The 26,326-nt window shown below is 28.5% G+C and overlaps 1 protein-coding gene across 3 annotated transcripts in view; it reads left to right on the forward strand.

Moving 5' to 3' along the window:
• LOC132742376 (forkhead box protein P1-like) overlaps positions 1-3,357 on the forward strand; it is a 77,591-nt gene extending 74,234 nt beyond the window's left edge. For all 3 annotated transcript variants that reach the window (XM_060730760.1, XM_060730759.1, XM_060730758.1), the window contains exon 15: positions 107-3,357. In XM_060730760.1, coding sequence (XP_060586743.1) covers positions 107-671 — 565 coding nt within the window. In that variant the 3' untranslated portion in view covers positions 672-3,357. The remainder of the gene's footprint in view (positions 1-106) is intronic.
• The last annotated feature ends 22,969 nt before the right edge of the window (positions 3,358-26,326 follow it).

Raw genomic sequence — 26,326 nt, forward strand, 5'->3', positions numbered from 1 at the left:
ATAAGCATTTGTAATCTGTTTAATAAACGAGACTATATTTGTATTACTGTTTGATTAGCATAAGGAATCTGATTGGTTAATAAATGAGACTATATCTGTATTACAGAGATGATATGATGTTTATGAGACCAGACTCCCTGATGTATCAGGATGATTCAAACAGCTCACCTCACGATTACAGCAGTCAAGGCCTAGATCTCAGTCCGAAATCTAGTCAGAGTAGTCCTAGGGGGCAGTTTAACAGCCTGGTGTACAGTCGCGCAAGCGAACAATCTCGGCTACAGTCTCAGGAACCATCTGTGTCTGAATCTACAAACGGAAGATACGGCAATGGTTCTTCTGATGAACATTTTGTGCACCATCAAGAACATTATTCTAGACAAAATGAAGAGTCTGCTACTAATCAAGCTGGCCTAGATATGCAAATTAGTCCTCAAACTACCCAATCAGAAGCTCTGAATATGAAAATGGAACCAAAAGATAATGGATTTGAGAAACAAGAGGCAGATAATGTGATAGAAAATGGCAGAGAGACTGATGATTATTCAGCTAATAGATCGCCCCAGTGTCAGAGAGAATCACCAGTAGAAAATCGATTATTAGATCAAAATATTCATTCTTCATACCTCTCTAGTAACAATATGGTAGCAGTTTCACATTCCATGACATAGTTGTCTCCCTTTTATTACCATTTCTCCTTTCTAAAGGGAGTTAAATGAGATATAGGCTTTTTTTTCTAACTTAATTTTGTTCTTTTCATTATAATGTTTATAAAAAAGATATGTAAATGTTAGTTCAAATGACTTTGTAATATTATAAGAATAGGTTTTGCTATTTTTATGGACTATTTAGACATTGCTAAATAAGGCATCTAGAATGCATTGTAGCATAAGAATTTGTTTATTTTATTGGTTGCTGTTAATGATCTTGTTATACTTTTTTTAGTCATTTCTTTAAGAAAAATGTTGTCATGTTCGCAAAGTGTAAAAGACTAGGAGTAAAAGTGGTCTGTTCTAGGATCTCATCTCAAATTTAAGGGCAGGATAGAGTTTTTGTTCGTCATTTTTTTTGTCTTCAGAATTAATGCTCAGCTTTTGTGAAGGGTAAACTTATTTGTTGTGTCATAGAAACATTTTTCACTAAAATTCATACCTGACAACCCTGCAATCTGAAATAGATTAATCCAGTACTGTATGGAAGAATATTCTATTATAAAGGTTGTAGGGGTGGAAATCTAAATCATTAAATGTGTTTCCTCTATCATAAGTTATACTGCCAGGGAGCTTTCATCATAAAAATGTTGTTTCATTTGCTGCTTAGTATCATTCTAAAAATAGCATCATGACGTCATTCTATAAATAGCCTACTAGCTTAATTCTAAAAATAGCATATATTTTGTCTCATTATAATAATGTAGGTTTTGTCAATATCTTAAATTGGAAACCTTTACACAATATTTTGTTCTTGTTTTAGATTAGGATATTAAAATAGATTTCAATATATATTCAGAGTATATAATGTTTTCACTTGACGGTTCTTCGTTTAATATCATCTTAACCCAAAGCCTGCTGGCAGCAACAGATTCTACCCATGCGACCAGTGCAGACCAAGATTAGCCAGAACATTTGTGCCATCTGATCATGGTCTGCACTGTTCCCCATTCAGTCAGGGGTTCTTTTATCTTTCCCCAAAAAAATTATTAAGGGTTTTGTCCAGATTGAGAAATAGACAAGATGATTTTTTGGGAGGGAAGAACCATTTTAATAATGTCCTTCCTTATTTTGTTGATGTTTATGTTGTTGTTATTAAATCATGCATAATATTCCTTAGTGAAGATTTCATGTTCATGATGTTTTTATAAATAATATCATGCCTGTATAAATGATTCAGATACTTTTATGGTCTTTAAGATTTGTTTTCAAAAGAAATTAATTTTAAGAAAATAACAAGTTTGTGAAAGAAATAGATATATTAAGGCATTTGAACCAGTGCAGGCCAAGATCAACGGGCATATCTGTGTGATTATGGTCTGCACTGTTTACTGCTCAGTCAGTACTTGTTTTAAAATATTACCCTAAAAATGATGAATGGTTTTATCCAGATTGAAAGATGGACAAGTCCATTTAAGATATTTAGCATGGTAAGGGGTTGAAGATGAGTAAAAGAGAGGCTTAATAACTCATCAAAAATAAAAATAATAATCCCATAAAATACATGTATGTTTAACTTTGAGAAAAAAAACTAATACATGTATAAATAATAGATATTTAACTGTTATATTATTTGTAAATGATTCAAAATATTTTTAACCACAAATTTTTACCTCAATATAACTGTGTTTCCCTCATAAATCATAAACATACTTTTTTATGTCACCATTGCTAATATTTATATTTGAAGGGAGACAACTCCTAAAAAAATCACAATTGTAACTTTAGATAAACATAATTAGTTATTCTTCACTTAAATGAACTACACAAATCATACACAGATTGATAAACATGAAGTTTTGGATCTTTTCAAAATGAAATGAATAAACTCCCCTAAATATCTTAAATGGACTTGTCTGACTTACAGTCTGGTCGAAACCTTTTATAGTTTTAGGAAAAATTTTCAAGATAATATTATTATCCTGCCTGAATATTACATAAATCAAGTGACAGTTAAAATGGACAAATCTGCAAAGGATAATATTAAAGAAAAATAGTTGGCATTAAATTAGAAACTAATAGGTGCAATTGTCAGCCTGATAGAATGAAAAGTTTTGGGTCATTTTACACAATAAAAATGATTATTCTGGAAAATACAGGGTAGGGTGAAATTTAAGTTATTGGTTAAGATTTGCATTAAAAAGTACACAAATCTCGGTCAAATATTTCCTTTCCTTTGAAGTCAAAAAAACGTCATTGGAGTCCCTTGAACATAAACCAGTGGTATAAAATACCATTGTAAATTATCTCCAGTGCTATATACTGGTATCTTGCAAATAATGAAATAGTTCTGACAAAATGTGTACATTATTCTTGTAATCTCATATAACTTTACCTCAAATGATGAAACCTTCGTTCAGAGAATTTGTATAAAAAGGGTATCAGTTTGGTTGGCATGAAAAAAAAACCCACATGTCTAATAAGCGTTATTTTTTCTTTATTAATTGATTACTTGATTAGGTTTCAAGGATTGTTACTATGGATGCGATGTATGGAATAATCATTTTATTTATGTTCTAAATATAGCACCAATGATACAACTTTACCTCAGCACTATAGGAACGTACCTCAGAACGATGTTTTCACCAAGTTAAGAACCAAACATATTTTATACAGATTATCATGTACAAGCATTGAAGTGTTGTTTTGGTTTTTTTTATCAGATTTATTTACTTGATTTAGGTTTTTTTTTTTCTTTTCTTAGTTTTTTATCTTGGTTTCTGAAGAAAGAGGACAACTCTTATATAAAGATAAAAGAAAATACATTTTGCCTTCTGGCTTCTTAAAACTGTGGTCAGATGAACTTTCATAAGGAAATATATTGGTTTAAAATCAGAAATGAAAAAAAAACATAATTGTCATTTGGAATGTTTTCTGTAAATGAGACATTTATTAAGGGCATTACTACGAAAATTGAGTATTTGCTTTGTTTAAGATTACCTATTAATATGGAGACAATTTCTTGCTTCAGTAAAAAATGTTAAATAACAAGGAACATCCTTTACTGTATTATGTTATATCGCCTGTGATTGGCTGATTTTCATTTGAAATCTAAAACCTAATTGGCTGAATGATAATTTTGAATTATCTGAAGCGAAAATCTGATTAGCTGATTCTTTATGTAAGATTTAATTGACCAATGAGAAATGTTGTTACTTTATGTACTTGAAAAACCACAAAAAGTACCTGCATGTTTAGAAACATTATGTTTTGTAACAAGATAATTTTAAAAGTTATTATTATGTTGTAGTTAATGTAATTTTCATTTTGTTTTGTTGTTTACTGCCTATGTTGTCAATTTGTTTTACAAATCAATATTTATGTTGATTTTTGTCCTTTTTTTTCAATCAAAATTTTGTACAATCAGTTAAAACTTTTCTTTTTCTCTCTCTATTTTTATGTTAAGTTTATATTGTATTTTCATAGACACATAAGAGCTGTTTTTTTTTCATTATTTAAACTATGGATCTGGTGAGTCACATCAGCTATATAAGCTTTTTTAAACATTCTTATTATTTAGATTATCATAATAATGTTCTTGATGGTGTACAAAATAAACAGTTTTAAAGCAGCATGCCTCCAGATTCATGCTTATTTTCATGAAAACATTTGAAAATGTATAAAAAAGTAAAATATTGTTAAGTAAACAAAAAAAAATAATTTACACATTGCAAACAGCACTGATAACCAATGTAAATTACCAAAGATAGGGTAAAATATGCAAAAATAGCCTTTACTTTGTTAGCAACGCTGTAGAAATATGGTGAAAAATGCTGCATAATTGGTTTTAAATTGCAAATAACATGTAAATTATTACTTATATATTGGATCTTTTTACCTTTCTTACAATCTCAGTACATTTGTCTCAAGTTTGATTTTCTTGAAATATCTTGGCTAATCTAGAGGCATGCAGCTTTAATTTAGACTTTAAGAACATAAAATTGAAAACAATGGAGATGATTTGTTTTTACGAACTTCAGACTTTTGTGCTAGTTTTACATGAAATTATTAATTTGCATTTTTTTTGTATGACAAAAGTTAGATATGTTTTAGAACAAAAGATAAATTCATTCAGGTGAGAATTATAGTGTTACGTTGTTTTTTCTGTTAATGATGATTTTTTATTTAAACAGGGTTTATTTTTAGGATTTTCACTAGTTAAAAATGTTAAAAGATGTGTACTTATTTTGTATGTACATGTGTAAATTGGTACTGAAACACGGGATGTTAATGACCTCATTTTTTCATGTACCTGTAATAACCAAGTGTGCTATCTTACCTGTTCTTTTTATGACAGGTAAAGTTTGTTAAAATTTGTTATTATATTATTTTATTTTCATCTGGGTTTGCAAAACACATGAGCCGCGTCACGACAAAACCAACATAGTGGGTTTGCGACCAGCATGGATCCAGACCAGCCTGCGCATCCGCGCAGTCTGATCAGGATCCATGCTGTTCGCTTACCAACTCTATTACAAGTAGAGAAACTGATAGAGAACAGCATGGATCCTGATCAGACTGCGCGGATGCGCAGGCTGGTCTGGATCCATGCTGGTCGCAAACCCATTATGTTGGTTTTGTCGTGACGCGGCTCATATTTGTAAATGTTGTTGTTGTTTCTTTTTAAACAAAATTTCTCATTTATTATATTTACACATGCACCATTATTTCACCATGAAAAAAAAATCTTGTAAAATATTTTTTTTGTACTTTTTACAAGACAAATAAATACAAGAGGCTAATTTGACATGTATTTATTTTGTACATTTATTCCCTTTTGGCACATAGTGTATATATATATATCTAACATTTTTTAAATAAACCATATTTTGTTGTGTATGTATATAAGGAACATGTTATTAAATAAATGAAGGGGCTTAAATGGTAAACTGTTTTTAAATTTTGTAAGAATTCAGGTTTATGCATACTAGAGTATGCCATGGTTCATGTATAAAACCGCCTGTCATGGATCATTTATTTAACAGTCTGCCATGGATTTGCATGTAACAGTCTGCAATGGTTCATGAATACAATAGTCTGCCATGGTTCATGAATACAATAGTCTGCCATGGTTCATGCATACAATAGTCTGCCATGGTTTATGAATACAATAGTCTGCCATGGTTCATGCAAATGACAGTCTGCCATGGTTTATGTGTACATGTACAATAGTCTGCCATGGTTGTACATGCAACAGTCTCACTGTCTAGTGTGTACCATGGTTTGTATATACAACAATCTGTCATGGTTTTTACATACAACAGTCTGCCATGGTTCATGCAATTAACACTCAACCATTGCTCATGCCATATAAATAAAACAGTGCTTATAAATGGACTTCCATTGTAAAAAAAATATTGTTGTTAAAGAGAACATATTAGTATTGCTAAAAGATAACAAATATTCTAATATTGACATGAAAAACTTAACAGAGGCCACCTGGTTTTCACAGATAATATAATTCACGTTACTGCTAAAATATTACTTTCTTTATGTCAGAACAGTTTTGTTGTTAAAGAAATGCATTTCAATAATGATTTAAAATCTTCTTCTAATAAATTGTAAGAAAAAATGTTTGCACTTGACAATTACAATTACAACAAACTACTTTTTACTTGAGTTATATGTGTATTTATCTTGAAACACTTGTGCTGGCATAAAATTGACATTACACAGTGTGTTTTCCACATGTTATTTTGTCACAATAATTTATGTTAAAACACAAACTGTGTAAAGTTTATATGATAAGATTTCATGTTTTCTCATATCTGTTTCTGAAACATATCTGTGCTCATTACACCCCAGTGTATTGTCTTCTTCTCTCTAGTCAGTGTCTTTCTAGTTGTATTGATTTTTTTTTTAAGTGTCAACACGTGTTAGGGACTATTACACTGTTTAATTGATTTTTTTAAAGAAAACGGCATAATGTTTACATGTGTTAATAGTTGGGATTTGTCATTGCTCTGTTAGTTATATTGATTATTATTTATAGTAAAACAGAAATTAAAAGACTTTTTTTTAAAATAAATAAATCACAATTACCTATATGTTTTTTTTTTCAATTATGTAACATGCAAAAGTGTATTTGAAATGTATATGCCTTTCATACAAGTTCTGTTTTAAAAGATTCACTGAATGTACACTGACATTTTTATAATCTGTTTAATTTTGTTCTTAATCTTTGAGGCTATTTTGCATCAAAATTTCTAGTTAAATATATATAATAAAAAATAATGTGCAGAATACATCAGGGATGATTATTATAGAGTAGAATATTCCCTTTAAATGTATATGTTCTTGTGTATTGAGAGTAACTTTGAAAAAATGTGTACATGACATCAATGGAGAAAGACTTTTTAGCAATTAAAAGAAAGTTATATTATAATGCTACCAATCAACCACGTCTTAAAATATTTATAAAAAAGGCATTACTAAATTGACTTATACTAACTAGTATATGATTATTTTTGAAAAGTAATTTGTAATTTGATTATGCATTGAAATATTTGTATGATGAAAGTCGCTGTGAGCATGTTTACAGATATCCATGGCAACGCTGTTGTAAAATGTTCTTTAGGTTTGTTGAGCTGCAGTCATATTTGCATCTTGACACCTTTAAAAAGGCACTACAGGAAATATTGTTTAATGGTTGTATTTATTATACACATATTTTATAAGGAAGCACATTATATGATATATAATATATATAATATATAAATATTTTAATCATGAAAGTATTGATACATTATGTATAGGTAATGTTGAGGCAGGCACATACAGGTTATGTTATAAATGCAGGTATCACATAAGTGACTCAGGGATAACTAGAGTAAAGATAATCCTTGATCAATATAATTCATATCTCACACTGAATATCACATTTATTACTGTAATATCACATTTATTATTGTAATATCACATTTATTACTGTAATATCACATTTATTACTGTAATATCATATTTATTACTGTAATATTACATTTATTACTGTAATATCAAGTTTATTACTGTAATATCAAGTTTATTACTGTAATATCACATTTATTACTGTAATATCAAGGTTATTACTGTAATATCACATTTATTACTGTAATATCACATTTATTACTGTAATATCACATTTATTACTGTAATATCACATTTATTACTGTAATATCACATTTATTACTGTTATCAGTCGGTACTTATTTTTCATTGGCCTTAATATATAATATTTATTTAAACTATTTTAATTTTGAAATTTTAGGTAAATTTGGTAAAGAAATCTAAATATTGAATACATGTTGTGTTTATCTATTTCCTTGCTACATTTGTGTAAGAGGCCTGTTTTGTATTCAATTATAATTTTTTATTGATATTTTTTTTGGATTTTCAATATTTCAAAGGTAAATTTGATGATTTTAAGTCTGAGGTTTCAACATTAAAGATATCTCGCAAGATTTTATGAATATGTAGACTGGCTTGACACAATAATTTGATATACTTACAGTAAAAAATTGGAAGTATTGAAGCATATTTTAACCATAAATTTAAGAATTCAGAATTGTTTTAGAAATTTGCCAAACATTTAATTACCATATGTGGATATTTATCATCTGTTCTTGAATATTTCTTCTTATGTAAATATTCTTCATAGATGAAAGCTTACATAAGAATTGTATTAGACAAAAAACAAAATATTGATATGTCAATGTTTCAATCTGAGGCAAAGATTTGATGATTCAAACATAATTTGAGCATTCTAAATTTACATACTGTAACCTTAGTTGTGACATGGAGCCTGCTTAGCTCTGTAATTTTTATGATTTTAAATTATAATTTTTATAATTTATAACCAGTATTGGTATAAATTGATTAATGTATAAATATTTGCTCAGAAATGATTTATTATATTAATCACTAGATATAAATTATAAATACAAAATGTATGTGTCCCTTTCCTTTGTATGTATTATAAAAGAAAACCGGTGTTTTTTGCATTGTAAGTAAGCCCTTGCATTAAATCAGTTACGTACCCATTAACCAAAGGTTGTAACACTTCAGATTGTAAACCAGTCTTGTATAGATGAGTATGATTGGCTGATTTTGAAAAATGAATAATTTGAATTGACCAATCGTAGCATAGCATTTTAAAACAGGTCTAGCATGTACATGTAACCTTGGATCAAAGTCATTTCTGTCTCAAGTACAATTTGAGGTAAATATTACCTGGTGTACAGTAATACCTTTCAAAATCAAAGTGATTAAAATTTGTCATTTTGCATGTACATTTGAAACCATGGTGAAAAACAAAAACATGTACAATATTTTACATACATGTATATGATTGTTATGACACTTTTGTACTTATTTGATCTGTTGGAGAACCATTGTGTTAATGAAAAAATTGAGCTTATGAAATACATTTAGTTCTAGCATATTCGTATAAAAACCATTGTTGTTGTTTTTAGCCTTAATTAGTTCAGGACAATACTAAAAAAAAACCACCAAGGATACCTTTGTATATAAATATATTTCCTTTGAATGTATTTTGTAAATGGGAACCAGATATTCTGACTTTTTATGATCATCATTGTCTGATCTCATAAACAGAGTTATCTTTCCTTACTTCTCTTCCATAGCAACCAATGGCTTCTTTAGTCTTATGTCAAGAAAGATAACTCTGTTATGGGATTTAGAAATTAATGGCAGGATATTTCAATGATATGTTTTTGGTGCGAAAAAGGTTATAGGTTAGAATAGAGCATAATACACATACTTGTATTACAAAATAACCCAGTTATTATTGTCTGTTGTTTTGTTTATTGACAACAGATTTTGTCTGTTTTTTTTGTATGATTGTATATCTGGTAAATATGTTCTTTTTCCAGTATAGAAGGAGTTTATATTATATCTTTTTATCATCTCATACATTGTTCTCTATGTGACAGTGAAGGAATAAATAAATTAATTCCTAGAAACAAACCGGTCTTTAGTTGTTTTATTATCCCATGTGAGGTTTTTGCGCCGCTCATGCCAAGTTACTTTCTTCCAGTAGTCGTTTATGGTATTTGAGTATTCCCTATTTCTTTTATATACACAAATATATTTCTTAAACCATGCCGTACCAATGACAAACTCCTGCTTTGTTCCTATATTTGGCTAAATTTAGATCAAATTGCTCAGGTGAGATTTTGTAATAGAATAACTGTTACCATACTTCACTGGAATGATCACTTGGTGGTGTTATCGGCACTTCACTGGAATTATACTTAGTGGTCACCTACAAAAGTAATATGAATGATTCCAGTCATACAAAAGGAGCTCAAAGGAGCTTGAACTGTTTTGTGTTTTTTTAATTGTAAATGTCGGAAGCTGCAATGCAATGCTAAGATATTTGGAAGCATTCCTTTGTGGTACTGTATAAAGGAAGTATAACTTTTTTCCTTTGGTTCAGAATTTTCTCCTTCGGTTAATATATTATGTATATATATATATTGTTTAATGGATTATTTATTTGCCTTGTGGCATTGCCTAATGAACATCTACCAAAATATATTAATCTTGGCCCTGGTGTCAAACATTCCTCTACCAATGGGTTACTTTAGTAATACATGTACTAGTATAGGACATTATCTTAACAGTATTCTCGTCGTAAGATATTATTGAATCTCTACTAAAGTTGTTTATATCTTAATCATGGACTTATTGAATCCCTCGCCCAGTGGAATCGGGCTTTAAATACGTCATTGTGTTTCTGCAAATGTTAATCCATGAAATGACACATCTATTACAATAGTAACAAAGTAAACTTGTAAATGCAACAGGACAAATATTCCAATGTATACAAAAAGAAATCGTAAATTAAACGGTTTATACATTTATGGTCAACAGTCAGTACAATGCAACGAATGTAAAATAGAGACAAATAAAGAATCCAAAACGACAAAATTGAAAATGTTGCAAGCTCGGTTTGATTGAGCCTGTTCATGAACGTAACACTTACAGTCAATTATCATATAAGCTTAAAATTTGAATATATGAAATTACATTAAATCACACAGATGTAGTATTTCAATGTACTATCTTTTTTAATGAAAAATTCGAAGCCTAATTCAAAAATTGTTTTGTTTTTTAATCATTGCTCGACGACAAATTTCATGTTGAAAACACACTGCGAGTTGTATTTTGTGTATGTAGATGATACAAGAAATCCATATGTTTAACTAAGTGGTAATAGGTGTTAACAGAGTTTAATTCACGATCTCAGACAATGTTTTCTGTGGATGCCCTTTGTTGGTTTATTGTCTAGCTCTATACTGAAGATAAAAGCTAGTCATTTTCGGTTCCAGCAATGTAAGGGTTAAAGAATGTTGTAAAATAGCTTGGAGGATTACATACATTTCCTATTACGTGATCTATCGGTGCTTAATACCAATTAATAGATGTACATTGTATATATTTTCTATTGATTTGATATTTTAATAATGAAAAGAAAAAAATATAGTAAATGACTGTATTGTTTAATGTTTTCTCTCTTTTTTTCATTAAGATTTCCTATATTTTTCTTAACTGTAATGAAAACAATAATAGCTCGACGTTTCTTTATTTCAGAAACGTTTTCTTTTCATTTTGTAAAAGGGAAAAATGCGTTATTTTATTATTTAATAAGTTTTATCTAAATTATCAGTATGCACGTTTTGTATTTCTTTAGCTAAAAAGGGGAGACGATAAAAAACAAATTTCTCTTGCTTTTTCTGTGCGAAGCAATTTGATGCATTTTTGCTATTTTCTTCTTTACAAAATAACATAATTCATATGTACTGAAATTTAAAAAAAATACTAACTGCACTAATATGCCATGGTATTTATTTATAATATTTTATTTTACACGTTATTATTTAAAGGAAATCGGACAATTTATTGAATAAAGTATGGGTAATACAGGTTACTTCATACAAAAAGCATGCTGAAATGATTGTAGTACGAATAAGTTTTCAAACTTGATAGTTTATATCGATATTTCAACATTCGTAAAAAAACTGTCGTTAAACAATTCAATAATTTATCCAAGTTAAAATCAAATCTAATCAGGACATTATCATTATATCAAACGAACGTAATTTAACAAGATGGTATTCCACACTGATATGGTCAGAATTTGAAATAATTTCACATCTGTAATTTTCAAAAAAGAATTATCATTTTTAATGTATTTTATATATGTTTGAATTTGTTTAAACTCATTTCAGCTTCGGATAATTTATTCTGATATTAATTTTCATATGTGAATATGTTTCCTAAAAAGTAAAGTTTACATAAAAGCGAAAGACGCTACGTTAAGGTAATCCAGACTTATTTATGTACATTTGTATAACTTGAACATTTTCAAATATGATACATTATACAAACATTTATTCAATTTTTTCTTATCATTTTTACAAACAACTATTTATTTATAGTGAAACACATGTATTTGTACTTTGAACTTCACAATTTTATCACTTCCTTAAAGGTTTTCCCGTGCAAAAACATTTTTTCAATATTTTATGCATACATTTAAATTAATTATCATTACAAATTATTTGAATTTGTTTCCTATTATGATATTTTTATCACGACTGTTTTGTAATTCGAAAATAAAAATCTGATGATGAAACTGAAGTTCTACATAGCCACCAGCTTTAACAGTAAACAAACTTCAAAGAACTGGAATTATTTATTTACAATTAATTAGTTTAAACACTATTTTATTTCAATCAAACATATATAAACAATATATAAAAGCAATCAAATACAAAAAAAGGATTTAGTTAAATTCTAAAAGCTTTTCCATAAACTCTCTCTTTAAAATGCAACTAATTACTTAAAGTATATATTGAGCGGAGTAAGGTAAGGTCCTTTATCTATATATGGAGGCTGATTTGGTACGCTTTTGTGCGTTTAGTTGGCAATAAAGCTGGAAAGTCGCGCCCTTATACTGTGTTGGTTCGACTAAAATCCAACCAGAAAAAAAAAGAAAGAAAGAAAAAAAAAAAAAACAATCGATCATGACCTTCATTGGCTTCTGATTTTTATTAAATTGATTTCATACGAAGTTACTTCTTTATTACATTGTCAATAATTTGTTTGATACGTTCTATGTTAAACTCTGAAAATTTTGTTCAACAATTGAATATGACTGCTTATTGTTGGATGGAAACATAGAAATTCTTTATAGAAATTTTTTAAAGTAAATGTAATAGGAATGTGTTTATACGTATATATGTTATGTATATTTTTATACGAGAATTATCAAATACATTAATTCATGAAAGACATGAGTTGCTGCTTTCTAATATTTTTATGTCTGGTTTTAAGAATAGTTATTCTACACAAATGTTCGTTATTCAGTGTTTGATTACAATTGTTTCTTCATAAGGAGGATAGTCAAATTTTGTTGGCATAGTTCTTCTTCTTTTACAACAAAGCTTCTTATAGTGTTCACTACTTATAGTGTTCAGTAATGAAAATAGCAACTGCAGGATTTGTTAAAAAAACATAAGCTGTAGGCTAAGTCAAATAATTGTATCAGGGTCCAGCTTATTCAAACTTCATACCATAGTTAGTGTAACATTCAATGTTCCAAATGTATCTCTTAGCCGTTTGTAGTAAAACAAGTGTAGAATGGTGAAGGTTCTTTTATCAGGTAAGAAATATGTCGCTAGTAGTTAATGAGTAGTGAGCTGGTTGCCATTACAATGACTAATAATGACACTTTAGATAATACTGATTTTGTTCTCTTTTTAAAGTAAAATTCTTCTTTATATTAACGTTTTGGAAATGCACTGACATTATAAATAACACATAGGTTGTAACAGTAGAAATATCATCCTGAGGAAAATACTGTTACCCGAGGTGAGGCGTAAGCCGAGGGTCACAATATTTTTACGAGGAACGATTTTTTTGCTGTTTCTCACAAACATATGTGTCATTATTTTATTACCCCTAACGGATAATTCATTGGGACACTATTGCTATAGTTTTTTCAGGTCTTTACTGTAACCTATATAAAAATACATTTTTTTTAGTATAATTAAAAGTAAGAATGACTCCCATTGGCCTATGGGAAATTAACATTATAAAATAAGCTAGGGATTATATTGTAAACAACTTAACAAGATGATATTCACCCCTTTTGTGCTAGACTTTTAATAAATGTTGTATCCGATAAACTCCTAATAAAGTAATTGGACTTTTTCAATATAAATTTTACTTGGATAATCTAACAGTTATAACTAAAAACTATTGAAAAGATACTATGTTTTCAACATTTGGCATGTTTTAATTCATTGACATTCTAGATACTGAAGACACGGGTAGTGATAAAAAAATAAGCGACTTTGTTACAAGTAGACCAACTTTAATAATTATGCATCCTCTAAAAAAGGGCATGTTTCAGTTAATCTGTTCATGGCAATTTATGAATAGATTTATATATAGATAATATTGAATGAGTGTATAAATTTCAATAAAAAATTTATTAAAGCTTATGCGAGCTGAGCATAATCGAGTTCCATCAATTTAGTAATGAATCTACACGAATATAATATTCTGGTAATCACATACATAAAATAGGAACTGCTTACAGTCCTGGCTGCGAAGTGCTGACTTTTTTTGTGATTTTTCTGTGTATCACTTCCCGCTCATATCTTTCTTTCTTTCATATACATGTATGCGCGGCCATGCAATACCATTTTTTACGAGAAAAAAAACGACATTGGCATGAGATAAATATATATTTATTTTCTTAATTGTGTTTTTTAATCGAGTGACGATATACAATTGAACATTTCAAAATCAAATATCTGTTTTGCAAAATTACATTAAGAAAATAGCTTAATTTCCACACAACACTTAGTCATGACCTTAACCCAATGTCATATTTACTACACTATCTTGGTGTAACCTAATTTTAAAAGGGCTAAAATGAAGTTAGAGATAATTATGTTTCTTTATATTGTGCTATCCTTATTTCAAGGAGTTACTTAAATACTTATTATGTATTTCATTTGGCTTAAAATAACATTAATAATAATAATAATAATAATAATAATAATAAATTATTATTATTATTATTATTATTATTATTATTATTATAATGATAATAATAATAATAATAATAATAATAATAATAATAATAATTCATTATCATTTATATTATTTATTTTTATTTATTGTTGTTATTATTATTATTATTATGTTGTTGTTGTTGTTCTTATTGCTGCTGGTGCTGCTGCTGCTGGTGCTGTTGTTGTTGTTGTTGTTGATGATGATGATGATGATGATGATTTTTTTTTCATTTTGATTTTCCGCAATGTTACACGCATGTGTCATGTACCAAGACATACGGATAACCATGTGTTTGACTATTGCAATTCAGTTATTTCGTTGAAAGCAGAACATTTATTTACGGCACCATTCCAAGTTGCGACTTCTTGCTTTTAAGGACACTTCAAATATTATCTACAAAAATAACAAATTCTTACAGAAAAGAAAATATTGTACATGGCTTAAACTGACTGTGTTTTAGCTTTGCAATAGTTATAACAATAAGATTTAAATAAAATTTTAATTCATTTCATTTCTAGCTTTTTTTAGCTTTTAATTTCATGTATATCACTGAAAAGTTGATAGCCAGTTATTCTTTTTAATGCTTAACAAAATACTAATAGAAAACGAGAAACCCCAAAAACGCCCCAAAAAGGGCATAATTGAATATTTTACCGGCTCGATTAGATGGACAGCAGTAATCCATGCAAACGTTCATACACGCCCCTAACACTGGCTTAAGCAGAGCTCAGCATTTAAATTTGAAATATTGTCTAGTAAAGAATTTAGAAACCTCCGCAGATATGTTCATGTTGTGGCCATCATGGAATCTTAAATGTGACACATGTTATTATGTGAAATGCAGTGTTTGATCCCCCAAGTACATGAATATGAGAAAACAGTGGACAAAACTTAATATAATGTAATTTAAGCAATACAGACATAAACGCCATAAACGTTCAGTTGCAACATCAAAAACAACAACAAAAAATCGCTAATATAATGATAAGTTTGAACATGATATCTTTTACTTCATACTACAATCTCCAATATATTTACAAAAAATGATGACATTTTTATTCCATGCGTATGCGTATACCTAACTATGGGAACGAGTTAAAACCCGTAAATTGTTGCTTCAGTCCAAGACATTACCTTCGTCTACGGATATTGCTCATCTTGTGTAACTATAATACAAAACTTTTAAAATCAGTCATTGTCATAGTTGATGCAACTCTTGCGCTTTCGAAATGATGACCAAGATGTTACATGGGATTAACCGTGCAAGGAGTAAAGTAATTAATGACAATTTTACAATAAACCTGAGTATTTTTATTTTAACACTTGTTTATAAGGTTTTAATTGAGAACGCCCATACGTGCTTTGATATTATAATTACACATAAGACAACATCTTTGTCGAAACACATACTTTAAGACCCGTTATCACTAAGAACTGTTGTTATTTTTATTTCTCAAAAGCTTGGTATTTTTTGGTGTCCTGTTATAGTTTGTTATAGTTTCAAAAGGAAATATTTGTTGTCCAATTACGCGAACCATCTCTTGCTGTTCCGTGTAGCAATAAGTAAAGGAATATTGATTTAGCAGTTCCTATGGAAGTCAAAACAATACTTTGTTTATATTTTATTACTTTTATGACATATAATTTTATATTCAGAACATCTTTCTACAGAAGATAAGCGTGTAAGATGCTCATAAACCAGACTTTAAACATTATAAAACTTGTGTCTTTTCTTTCTGAAGAAAACGATTTTTGAGTTTGATTGTAACTAATGTATTCATCATATGCTGTAACGTATGTCACAAAAATAAGTAATTTATTTTTCTATATAAAAAACAAAATCAATCATTACACTCTCTTAGTAATAAATAAATTTATTACCCTCACTACTTTTGTAATGTTAATTTTCGATAGGCCAATGTGTGTTTTTCTTACTACTAATTCAAGTGTACCATGCGACTAAAAATTTTGAACTTTTCGCAGTTAAAATCTGAAAAATAAAAACCTATCCAGTGAAGTATTTGTTCGTGGTTATAAAATAAATAACACATAGGTTTATAAGTAACAGCAAAAATATCATCCCTCGAAAAATACTGTTACCCTCGGCGTAGACAATTTTTTTCTAGGTTTGGTATTTTTACTGTTATTCACAAACCTATGTGTTATCTATATTATAACGCTCCGTAAAAAAGTATTAAAATAAATCGAACGTAATTAATGACTTAATTAATGGTTTCTAATTTGGAAAATTAACATGGTTTTTGGTTTTACCAGAAACATTAATATATACATGTAGACGTATTTAGATAGATGCCCCTGGTGTTCACATGGAATATAATTTCACTATAACTTGTGGTTAACTCTACGTGAGAAAATATTTCACATTCCTCACTCATGATTGCAAGTCTACAGATGTAATGATGCAGCTGGGGTCAATTGTATGACCTAAAAGAATGAATGTTCCATTTACAGATATGCGAAATAAATTACTGAAATACGATTCGAATGGCAGTCCAAAAATGGCATGTAAATCTATTATATTACTAACTGTTATGAAATACAATCAGACCACTGTCATATTGTACGGTAGTCCATCAAACTGCCCAACATGGCTAATCTTTCTCCTTGATAATGTCAAATGTCTAAACTAACAATCTACTGATAGTACCACAACGATATCCAAATGCAATGTGCGAATCGGCCATTACGTAAATATGACAGCGCCACCTATTAGCGGTGTATCGTAATGATCGATAGACGTTAAAGTGACAATTGTAATCAAATACAGGTATTAGAATGTTTACTGGTAAACAAGCCCTCCTCTCTGGGGAATCCGTTACAGAAAACCAAACCTCGTATCAGTGAAAGTGGGGATGTACGTAATCTATTTGATAGCTTGAATATCTCGAGTACCATGTAGCTAGGGCTACACAGCGGAATGGCGGGATTTTCTCACGAAGAAACCGGTGACCATGGTATGCTGGCTACTTGAGACTCGGTTGAGAGAGACACACTGACGGCCTTCCACTCATGGAATAACGACGACGCCATTACTAGTCAAAATACTATCTTATACACCCGAATTGCTACTTCAAATACATGAACAAAATTTATCTTTAATTGCTCATTTCATTTTTGTCCATTCAAAATGTCAGAAAATTAGTACATATAGTCACTTAAAGTATTTGGTTCTGCTTTATTTTAGTACATGTATAAATGCCAATAAAAGTAATGAAGAAATATCAAAGTAGTGTTCTAAATAGTTACTTATTTAAAAGTTATTGAATATGTATGCGTCTCAAACTTTTTCACTTTTTTTAATGTAGTTTTTCTTGGTTTTTATTTTTTGTTGTTTTTTGTTTTTTAAATATGATGAATATATGATTTTTTTAAATGATACTGGACAATATTTTTTTAATTATATTTTAATTTATTTGTAATATATATATAAAATGTATACAAATACATATATAACTAAGGACGACATTTGTAAACACAAAAAATATATTAAAGTTTTTTTTTATTCCAAATCACGAGAATATTTTTTAGATCTGTAATATAAATCTGACCAGAAATAAAACAACAAAAATAACCACATCCTAATATCTTATTTTCTGTAATCAAATGCTACAGCTATTTTTCTAATTTTGCAAATGTTAAAAAAGTAGTTTTATGTTCACAAAAATTGAAATAGCATGCAAATAGATAAAAAAAACAAGTTTAACAAAACAAATATATATTTCATAAAAAAAGAATTGAATGATTACAAATATTATATGAATTCTAAATTAAACAGATATATATATTTCAATTAAATCGCAAATATCTATTTTCCTTTTTGAAACTTATATACGACATTTAAATACTTGATGTTGTTGTCATGTAAATGTTTCTTCTTGAAAATTCTTGTCTCCGCTCTGAAAATATAACAAGAAGCAATTAAACCTTATGTTTTAGTAAATAATTAATTTTATAAAGTCCTTCCAAAAATATTCATTAAAAAAAACACCAACAAAACACAATGTTTATCAATATAAAATTTAATGTATTGTATTTATTATGTATATAAAATTTAATTTATTTATTATGCAACAGTAAGATCAAAATAAATATATAAATAAGTACAAAAAATGTTATTAACGTAGCCGACAATGTGCACCATGCAGTTTCCAAAAAAAGGATTCTGTTTATGAATATAATCAAGTATATGTACAATAAACAAGAGATAAATTATTGTTTTCCAAACTGAAAATTCAAAATATATAATTTATTTTGCAGCAATATGTTAGCAATAATTCTTTTAATAATGAATTTAACAACGGATAAACATATTATTATGTTTTTTAATTTTTAAGTTCAACATTTTTTTTTCTTAAAACGTGTTCTAAATATTCAATTTCATGTACATGCATAAAAATTGTAACAAAGACACAGTTTTAACTCGTGCCACTCATAGTTCTACTTGTGTTGTTCATAAAAAGAATCTATGAATATGTTTAATATATGTTGGAAAAAATATTGTTTATTTACGTTTGGTCTCTTTTACTTCGTTAAAGATTAGTTGAGTTACAGTTTTATGAATATTTTCATGTTTTCACTTGTCATTTACACTAATTTTTAATTTATATGTAAAAGGGTATGTGCATTTTTTTTTTATAAATTTGTCTTCTATTGCAATGTTACATCATTACAACAATCTGATGCTCTAGTGTGAGGTCATTAATAATATACCGCTGTAAAAATCTGGACAAAATGTGAATCCTCGGAAGCATTAATCACAACACAATTACATGAAAATTGCAGACACGGTTTGATTGAGTCTGTACATGAGGGATAATGAAAAAGTGCAACATCCCTCATGCCCCTTAGCATCGACTTACACCGCTTGAATCTCTAAGCCTCTTTGTCTGAATTAGCGACCGAAAAAAAGTGAACCCATATTATAATTATGAAGATAAACTTTTAATGCACACAAGCATCTTTTTAATACTAACTCGAAACCAGCACCCACGGGTTTTAGAGCTGAAGCAAACAAATTATCTTGACTTCTTAACGCAGCGTGCGAGTGCAAGACTATGAATTTTGAATAGAATACATGTCTGAAGTCTGAACTGATTACCATATGAATTACAAATGCATAAAATAACTTGTGTATATGGTGACTTCCCAGTGGAATAATTTAAATTAATGATTGGGTCTTAACTTGTACCTATTCTTATTCTCTTTTAAGTATTCTAACTTTTAAACAAGATTGTTGTAAGTGCTGTAGAAAAACTGAATAAACTTAAACAAAAATAGTTTTTTTTAAAGTGGTTGTTCCAAGTTCTAAATATTCAAGTGGCATAGCGAACCATATCCTGGAATTTAAAATGAAAGGCAATTTTAGAATACTGTTACAACACCCCTACATCAACTATACTTCAAATGTCAATATTTAATATATACTTTAAATGTTTGTTATTCCATACTGTGAATATAATATATATCCTACGGAATTTGTTTTGTATCAAATATAAAAGAGAAAGAGAGAGAGAAAAAGGGAAGCACAGAACGGCAAAATTTGCAAATGCTCAAGACTCGGTTTGTTTGAGCCGTTCATGGACGGTAGTGGTCAGTGCAGGTAACCGTCCAGGCCCCTAGCACTTAAAGGGTATAAAGCTATAGCTATAAAATAATTTTTTTTAAAATGAAACCGATTAAACTATGTTGTTTCCTATAATCTTATTGTCGATTCTCGAAAGAGTTGTAGAATAGAATATGTATGTCATTTACAATACATGAAAACTGTGCTTAAACAGAATAAATGTTTCGAATCAAACTATAAATGCTGCTTTTATAATGTTTTTGCAACATTTCCGTGTATGCGACATTCGCGCAAACTGAAATATGCCAACAATATTATTTCCTGCAAGCAGTTTAGAACTATTCTTTTTCTAAATCCCAACAACAATATTGTAAACTGCAGCCAGCTTAGATACAGTTTTTAGCACTTTTAAATGAATTCAACATTTTAAACAAGAAATGGTGAAATTCTGAATTAAGAAATATCCGCAGTCGTGTTCATACGGCGGTTGTCTTGGAACCTTCAATGCGGCACGTTTCAAATATGAAAGGACGGGCATAATTCAGTGAACGCACCCCCAACACAGGACCACCGGAAAGGAGCCCAGCATGACACCAAATAGGACGGTGCGAACGGGCTCGTAGAAATATCCAAGATGTTGTCTTGTATTTGTTCGACAAAATTCGTATAATTTTTATTTTGCATTAGATTATGTTTCTAAGGAAAACACTGTTTTCCATTCATAGGTTCCCAAGTAAAAGAATGTGTCGCACATACGTTTATTAAAACGTTTTTATAACTTTATTTTTAACTTTATTATTCTATTATATTATATATTTTAATCAAATATAATAAATAGTCTATGATGGAAGCATATCTATATTATGATTTTTTTGTCTATTTTGTTTTGCGCCTTCTTCCAAAAAATATTTAATTTCCATACTTTTTGCAAGTGTAATTTTTTTTCTTGTTTCGTTTTCAGTGCATTGAACAGTTTTATGATGTATTATTCGTATATTCTGCGATACCTAGGTAGTTTTGTCATCTTTGCTGACATGTTTATCATGAAAAAATAATAAAAAAATGTCTCAATAATAAAAGATACCCAAGAAGTAACATCATTTAGTCCAATCACTTTGCAAAGAATCATTAGTACACTCTCTTCTCTACAAATATTGACTTTTAGTTTGGAAAACATTGTTTTAAAAGATTGACAAAAATGATTGAACTGTATGTTATTCTTTGGGTCTTTTAATGTTTGAGACATTTTTAAAAAGTAAATAATCAATTGCTCAACTCTTTCAGAATTAATGTTAAAATTAAAAATCTACGTTGAAAATGAATTTTCCGGTTTCAGTAAGTTGAATTATTTTCCGTACATTATTTTTCTCTTGTGTTTTTAGTTTTTAAGGCATTTGTTTTGTTTTTCATTCAAGCGACGTGTTGCGTGAATATTTCAATTAACATAGAAAAATATGGACCTTTTTACGTTGATCATATTTGAAAATAAACGAAAATATCTTTAAAAAATCAAAGGGAGAAATGAATGATAAGGTGATATGATATTTCTCTTCATTGAATTAAATGAACTAACGGAAAGTGTTTGGAAACATGAATTTCGTTTTTTTATGAATAATAATTCACGGGCAAATGGAATATATTTAAAAGTCTTTTGATATTTTGGATGAAAAATAAATTGTTACTCGCTCGTAGAAATATCTAAGATGTTGTCGTGTATTTGTTCGATTTGTTACGAACAAAATACGTATAATTTTATTTTGTATTAGATTATATTTCCAAAGAAAACATACACAAAGAATAATCATTATTTTCGGCATTAAGTTGTTTTTGAAAATATGTTTGCACTTTGTTCATTTATAACAAGGCGTTACTAGAGAATTTTTAATTTCAAAATCTGGTATGTAGAAAACACAATTTCTCTTCAATATTTATTTTTTAATCATAGAAGAAAATATTTTCTATGAGAATCGTCATACTTTTGCATACTTTGAATACTTGCGTAATTTTTGTGGTAGTTGTTAATCGTAGTTTTCTGTATCAACATGTAAATGGAAGAACAAATTGAGAATATTATTTTATTTGATATAAAACTTATTCAAAGAATTATTTAACATGTCATTATTTATTAACTACATTTTACACTTTTTATTATTTTGAAAGTATGGAAAAATTATCAAGCATTGATGCTGCGTATTTAAATAATAAAGAAGAAAGAAAAACAAAACAAAAAAACAAAAAAAAACATATAAGAAAGCAACAAAGTACACTGATATATCAATTTGCAAAATATACCTTAATTATTTATAAAAGGATTTGTAAATTGATATATTTATTTTACATTATAAACTATAGAATAAATATTTTCATTTCAATTCAATTCAAACTGTTATTGCAATTAGGTATATACATACTTACAGCAAATCAAATTAAAATAGATGTAAACATGAAATTTTCGAGAAGCATACTGTGAAGAATGCATACAAAGATATGTCATTACAATTAGCATAATCAAAGAAAAATGAGCACAGAGCTCCAAATATTTTATTAGAAAAATAATCAGAAAGATACTTTGACTGTCGGTCCAAGTAATATTATTAAAACGGAATTCCCGTATACATTTAGCAAGCATCAAAACTAAAACAAACATGTCATGCAATTCTCTTAAATGATATAAATAAATTTCAAAATAATAAATTTACTTTAAGATAAATTGTTTTCGTTATACATTTGAAATAGTATTTCAATTTATCATACTATTATTTATTATATTATAGTATACATATGGTAAAGAAAAAAAAACGCCTCCTTTATTCCTGCCTTTCCAAGTAATTTCCCGAAAAGCGGTCTTTTTATGTATCTAAATGTGCATTTAAAACATAACCAAAAGTTATGTTTGAATAATTCTTCTTCTATTACTTGTGTAGTGCTAATATTTATATTTGTATTGTGAAAGTGTTATGATACCATGAAATTTACGCACTCAAATGTTAAAACCAAATTAGTCGTTCAATGGTTTTGTTATTTTAGACGGAATTTATACATTTTCAGTCTACTCAACGTAACTATGAAGATCAGATTTATTGTAAACTTTTGTGTTGTATATTATGTATCTCATAAAAGTGAATATCAGGAACGAGGAGACAACAAAATGAATTATTTCCAAATATGTCAAAGCCCTAGCTGAGACAAAGACATGAATATCAAATACATTAAACAAATGTTATACATTTTTCATATTCAAAAACTGTTTCACATTTGTAATTCAAAAGTATTTCTTAAACTCTTACAAAAAGGCTGATTCGGTTTTCTCCCGTAAATTTTCAAATAATTTCAATCAAAATGAAACTCAAGATAAGATTTACTTACGTTGACATGTGCCACGCATTTATTAATTCCGAGACGAGATTCTGTATCGAAATGAAAGATTTAACAATTTATCAGTAGACTGAAATCAGAAATTCACAAACTTGGGAATTTATTATGCAAGTCTTGTATACAATGTAATTATAGCAATTTAAAACCAGCCCTGGGCTCTGCCTTAATATTCAATATCTGAAACCTCTAGTAAACGATTTTATAAACATTGGACTTAAAATGAATCAAGAGCCCGTTATCTGGGATATTACATCGGATAATTAGTCAAACATTCTGTATGTCCGTGGATTAACAACATGAAAACGGGAACCAAGAACAACTGAAAAAGCCAACAAGTAGTTGATGTCAGTTCGTTTGAACATCTAGTCCTTTGGGTCTTACTTATAAACCAGACACATTTTACCGGATTATACAGTCTTTTATTGGCTTTAATAAAGCAATAAAGCAATAAAGCATATAGAAAAAAGCTTTATAAATTCCATTCGGCAAAAATGATATCCAATACCCGAGAATGATTAGAAAAACAAACGAATAAATTGATGTCTTGATTTTGTTTTTATACATTTTTTCAACATTTTGAAACAAAATTTTATTATCAATGATCAGATAATCTTTTTGTTTTGATATTTAAATGTGTTTCGTTTTTTCCATTTGTTTTCATTTGAATAATACGTTAATCGTCAGGCGATGACAATCCACTAATGCATGCTCTATATAACACCATTACAAACGATATTGGTAGATAATTTTTATATACACACTTTAATATATAAATACACTATTAGAAATATAAATGTATTTCTTTATATAAAAACATAGATATACAATGATTGTCTTTTTATTACAACAAGTATATTTTGAAATAAGGATTTCGTCATTTTTGCGCATTATCTTAAAAACAACAACAACAGCAAGCTAATAAAAAAATGTTGATACAATGCCCTTAAATATCAAACATATTTTATACTTCGCCACTATGATATTAGATGTATTTTTATGCTTTGTGACTAAAACACAATATTAAATGCAAGATAAAGTTTGGATAACTATAATATCAAATATAGATTAATTTACTTCTTTATGTATCTCTATAATAATAATGTTTTTAAAGTTTTATGAAAAATGTATTGTACACTTTCGATTTTTGACTTTGACTTTATAATTTTATGAATATTATCGTCCGTTTCTTTCCACAAAACACATATTATTGTCGTGCTAAATGCATAGCAATTTTCTTCTTTGAAATTTGGACTTTGTATTGATAAATATTCTTTATTATTCCAAAATGCATTGCCAGTTTCTCTTTCTTTTATTTTATAATATCAAGTAATAGTTTTTTTATATATTATTTTATAGTGTTAAATAAACTATGCAGAATGTCAAATGCAGTACAATTACCAATAACACATTAAGAAATGACTTTTAAAGGGTATAAAGCTATATGTAATGAAATATTTTTATAAAATTTATCAACAGTCGAATGATATTTTTTCCATAATTTTATAGTTGATTCTCACATAGGGTGTAATATAGAATATCTCTATTATTTATCGCAAATGAATATTGTACGTAAAGAGAATAAAATATCATTCTGATATTTTAAGTAGGGTTTTATCCGTTTAACAATGATTTCGTATATGCGTCATTCTCTTTTAAAGTAATTTACTAACATACAAGCATTTTAGAAGCAAATTTTTTTTAATTCAAACAATTTTTGCAGCAAAGAATATGTATTTATACACTTGAGCGCAAAAGAAATAAGGTTTTATAAGTTACACAAGCGGTATCAAATGTGTTATTAAATAATAAGCTTAATATTTAAATATAATGATGTAGCTTTTATGTTAAACCTATACAAGATATTTAGATGTAAGCCGTGAGTAGGTTGAAGGCGGGTCTCTTTTACCATTTTCCAAAACATCTTCTTATCAATGCGCATCGAATAGTGTGCGCAGCGTTCTGGCAAGAAATTCTTCCGTTGTTAAAAGATATATTTGTTTTTCACATTCTAAATCTAAAATAGAAAATAATACCGTGCATAAAAAGCTATATCAATAAGAAAGTATTGTAAAATAGCAACCCAACATTTCTGTTTTATTTCCTGCGTCGCATTCTTAATTAACATTAATTGACAAATTCAAAATAACGAAATGTAAGGGAACATTACGTCATCAATAGCTTTTTGCAGATGTAAACATAATAGAAGCATGCAAATGTTGTTTTCTTGTTGTTGTTGTTTTTTCTAAAACCATAAATGCCAAATGTTGTAAATGATGTTTTATTATTTGATAAATTAATTAACACGTAATTCTAACCTATATAAAGTTTCCTACTTAATCCATATAAATAATTATCTGTAATACTAAGATAAATTAATTATTAAGAAAATACTAGTAAGTTAGACTATTGACCGGGAGATTTATTTTATTTTATTTCCGCTTGACGACCTATAGGTAAGGGTACTTGCCCCTTACTCAAGAGCTGTTGTGTTCGAGCCATACTTTGGTCCCATGAATGTTTTTTCATTACAAGAAGCAGACATAGAGTGATTGATAAATGTTGAAAC

This window comes from Ruditapes philippinarum, unplaced genomic scaffold, assembly GCF_026571515.1.
Source record: "Ruditapes philippinarum isolate M1 unplaced genomic scaffold, ASM2657151v2 ctg1363_1_1_1_1, whole genome shotgun sequence".
NCBI classification, from domain to species: domain Eukaryota; kingdom Metazoa; phylum Mollusca; class Bivalvia; order Venerida; family Veneridae; genus Ruditapes; species Ruditapes philippinarum.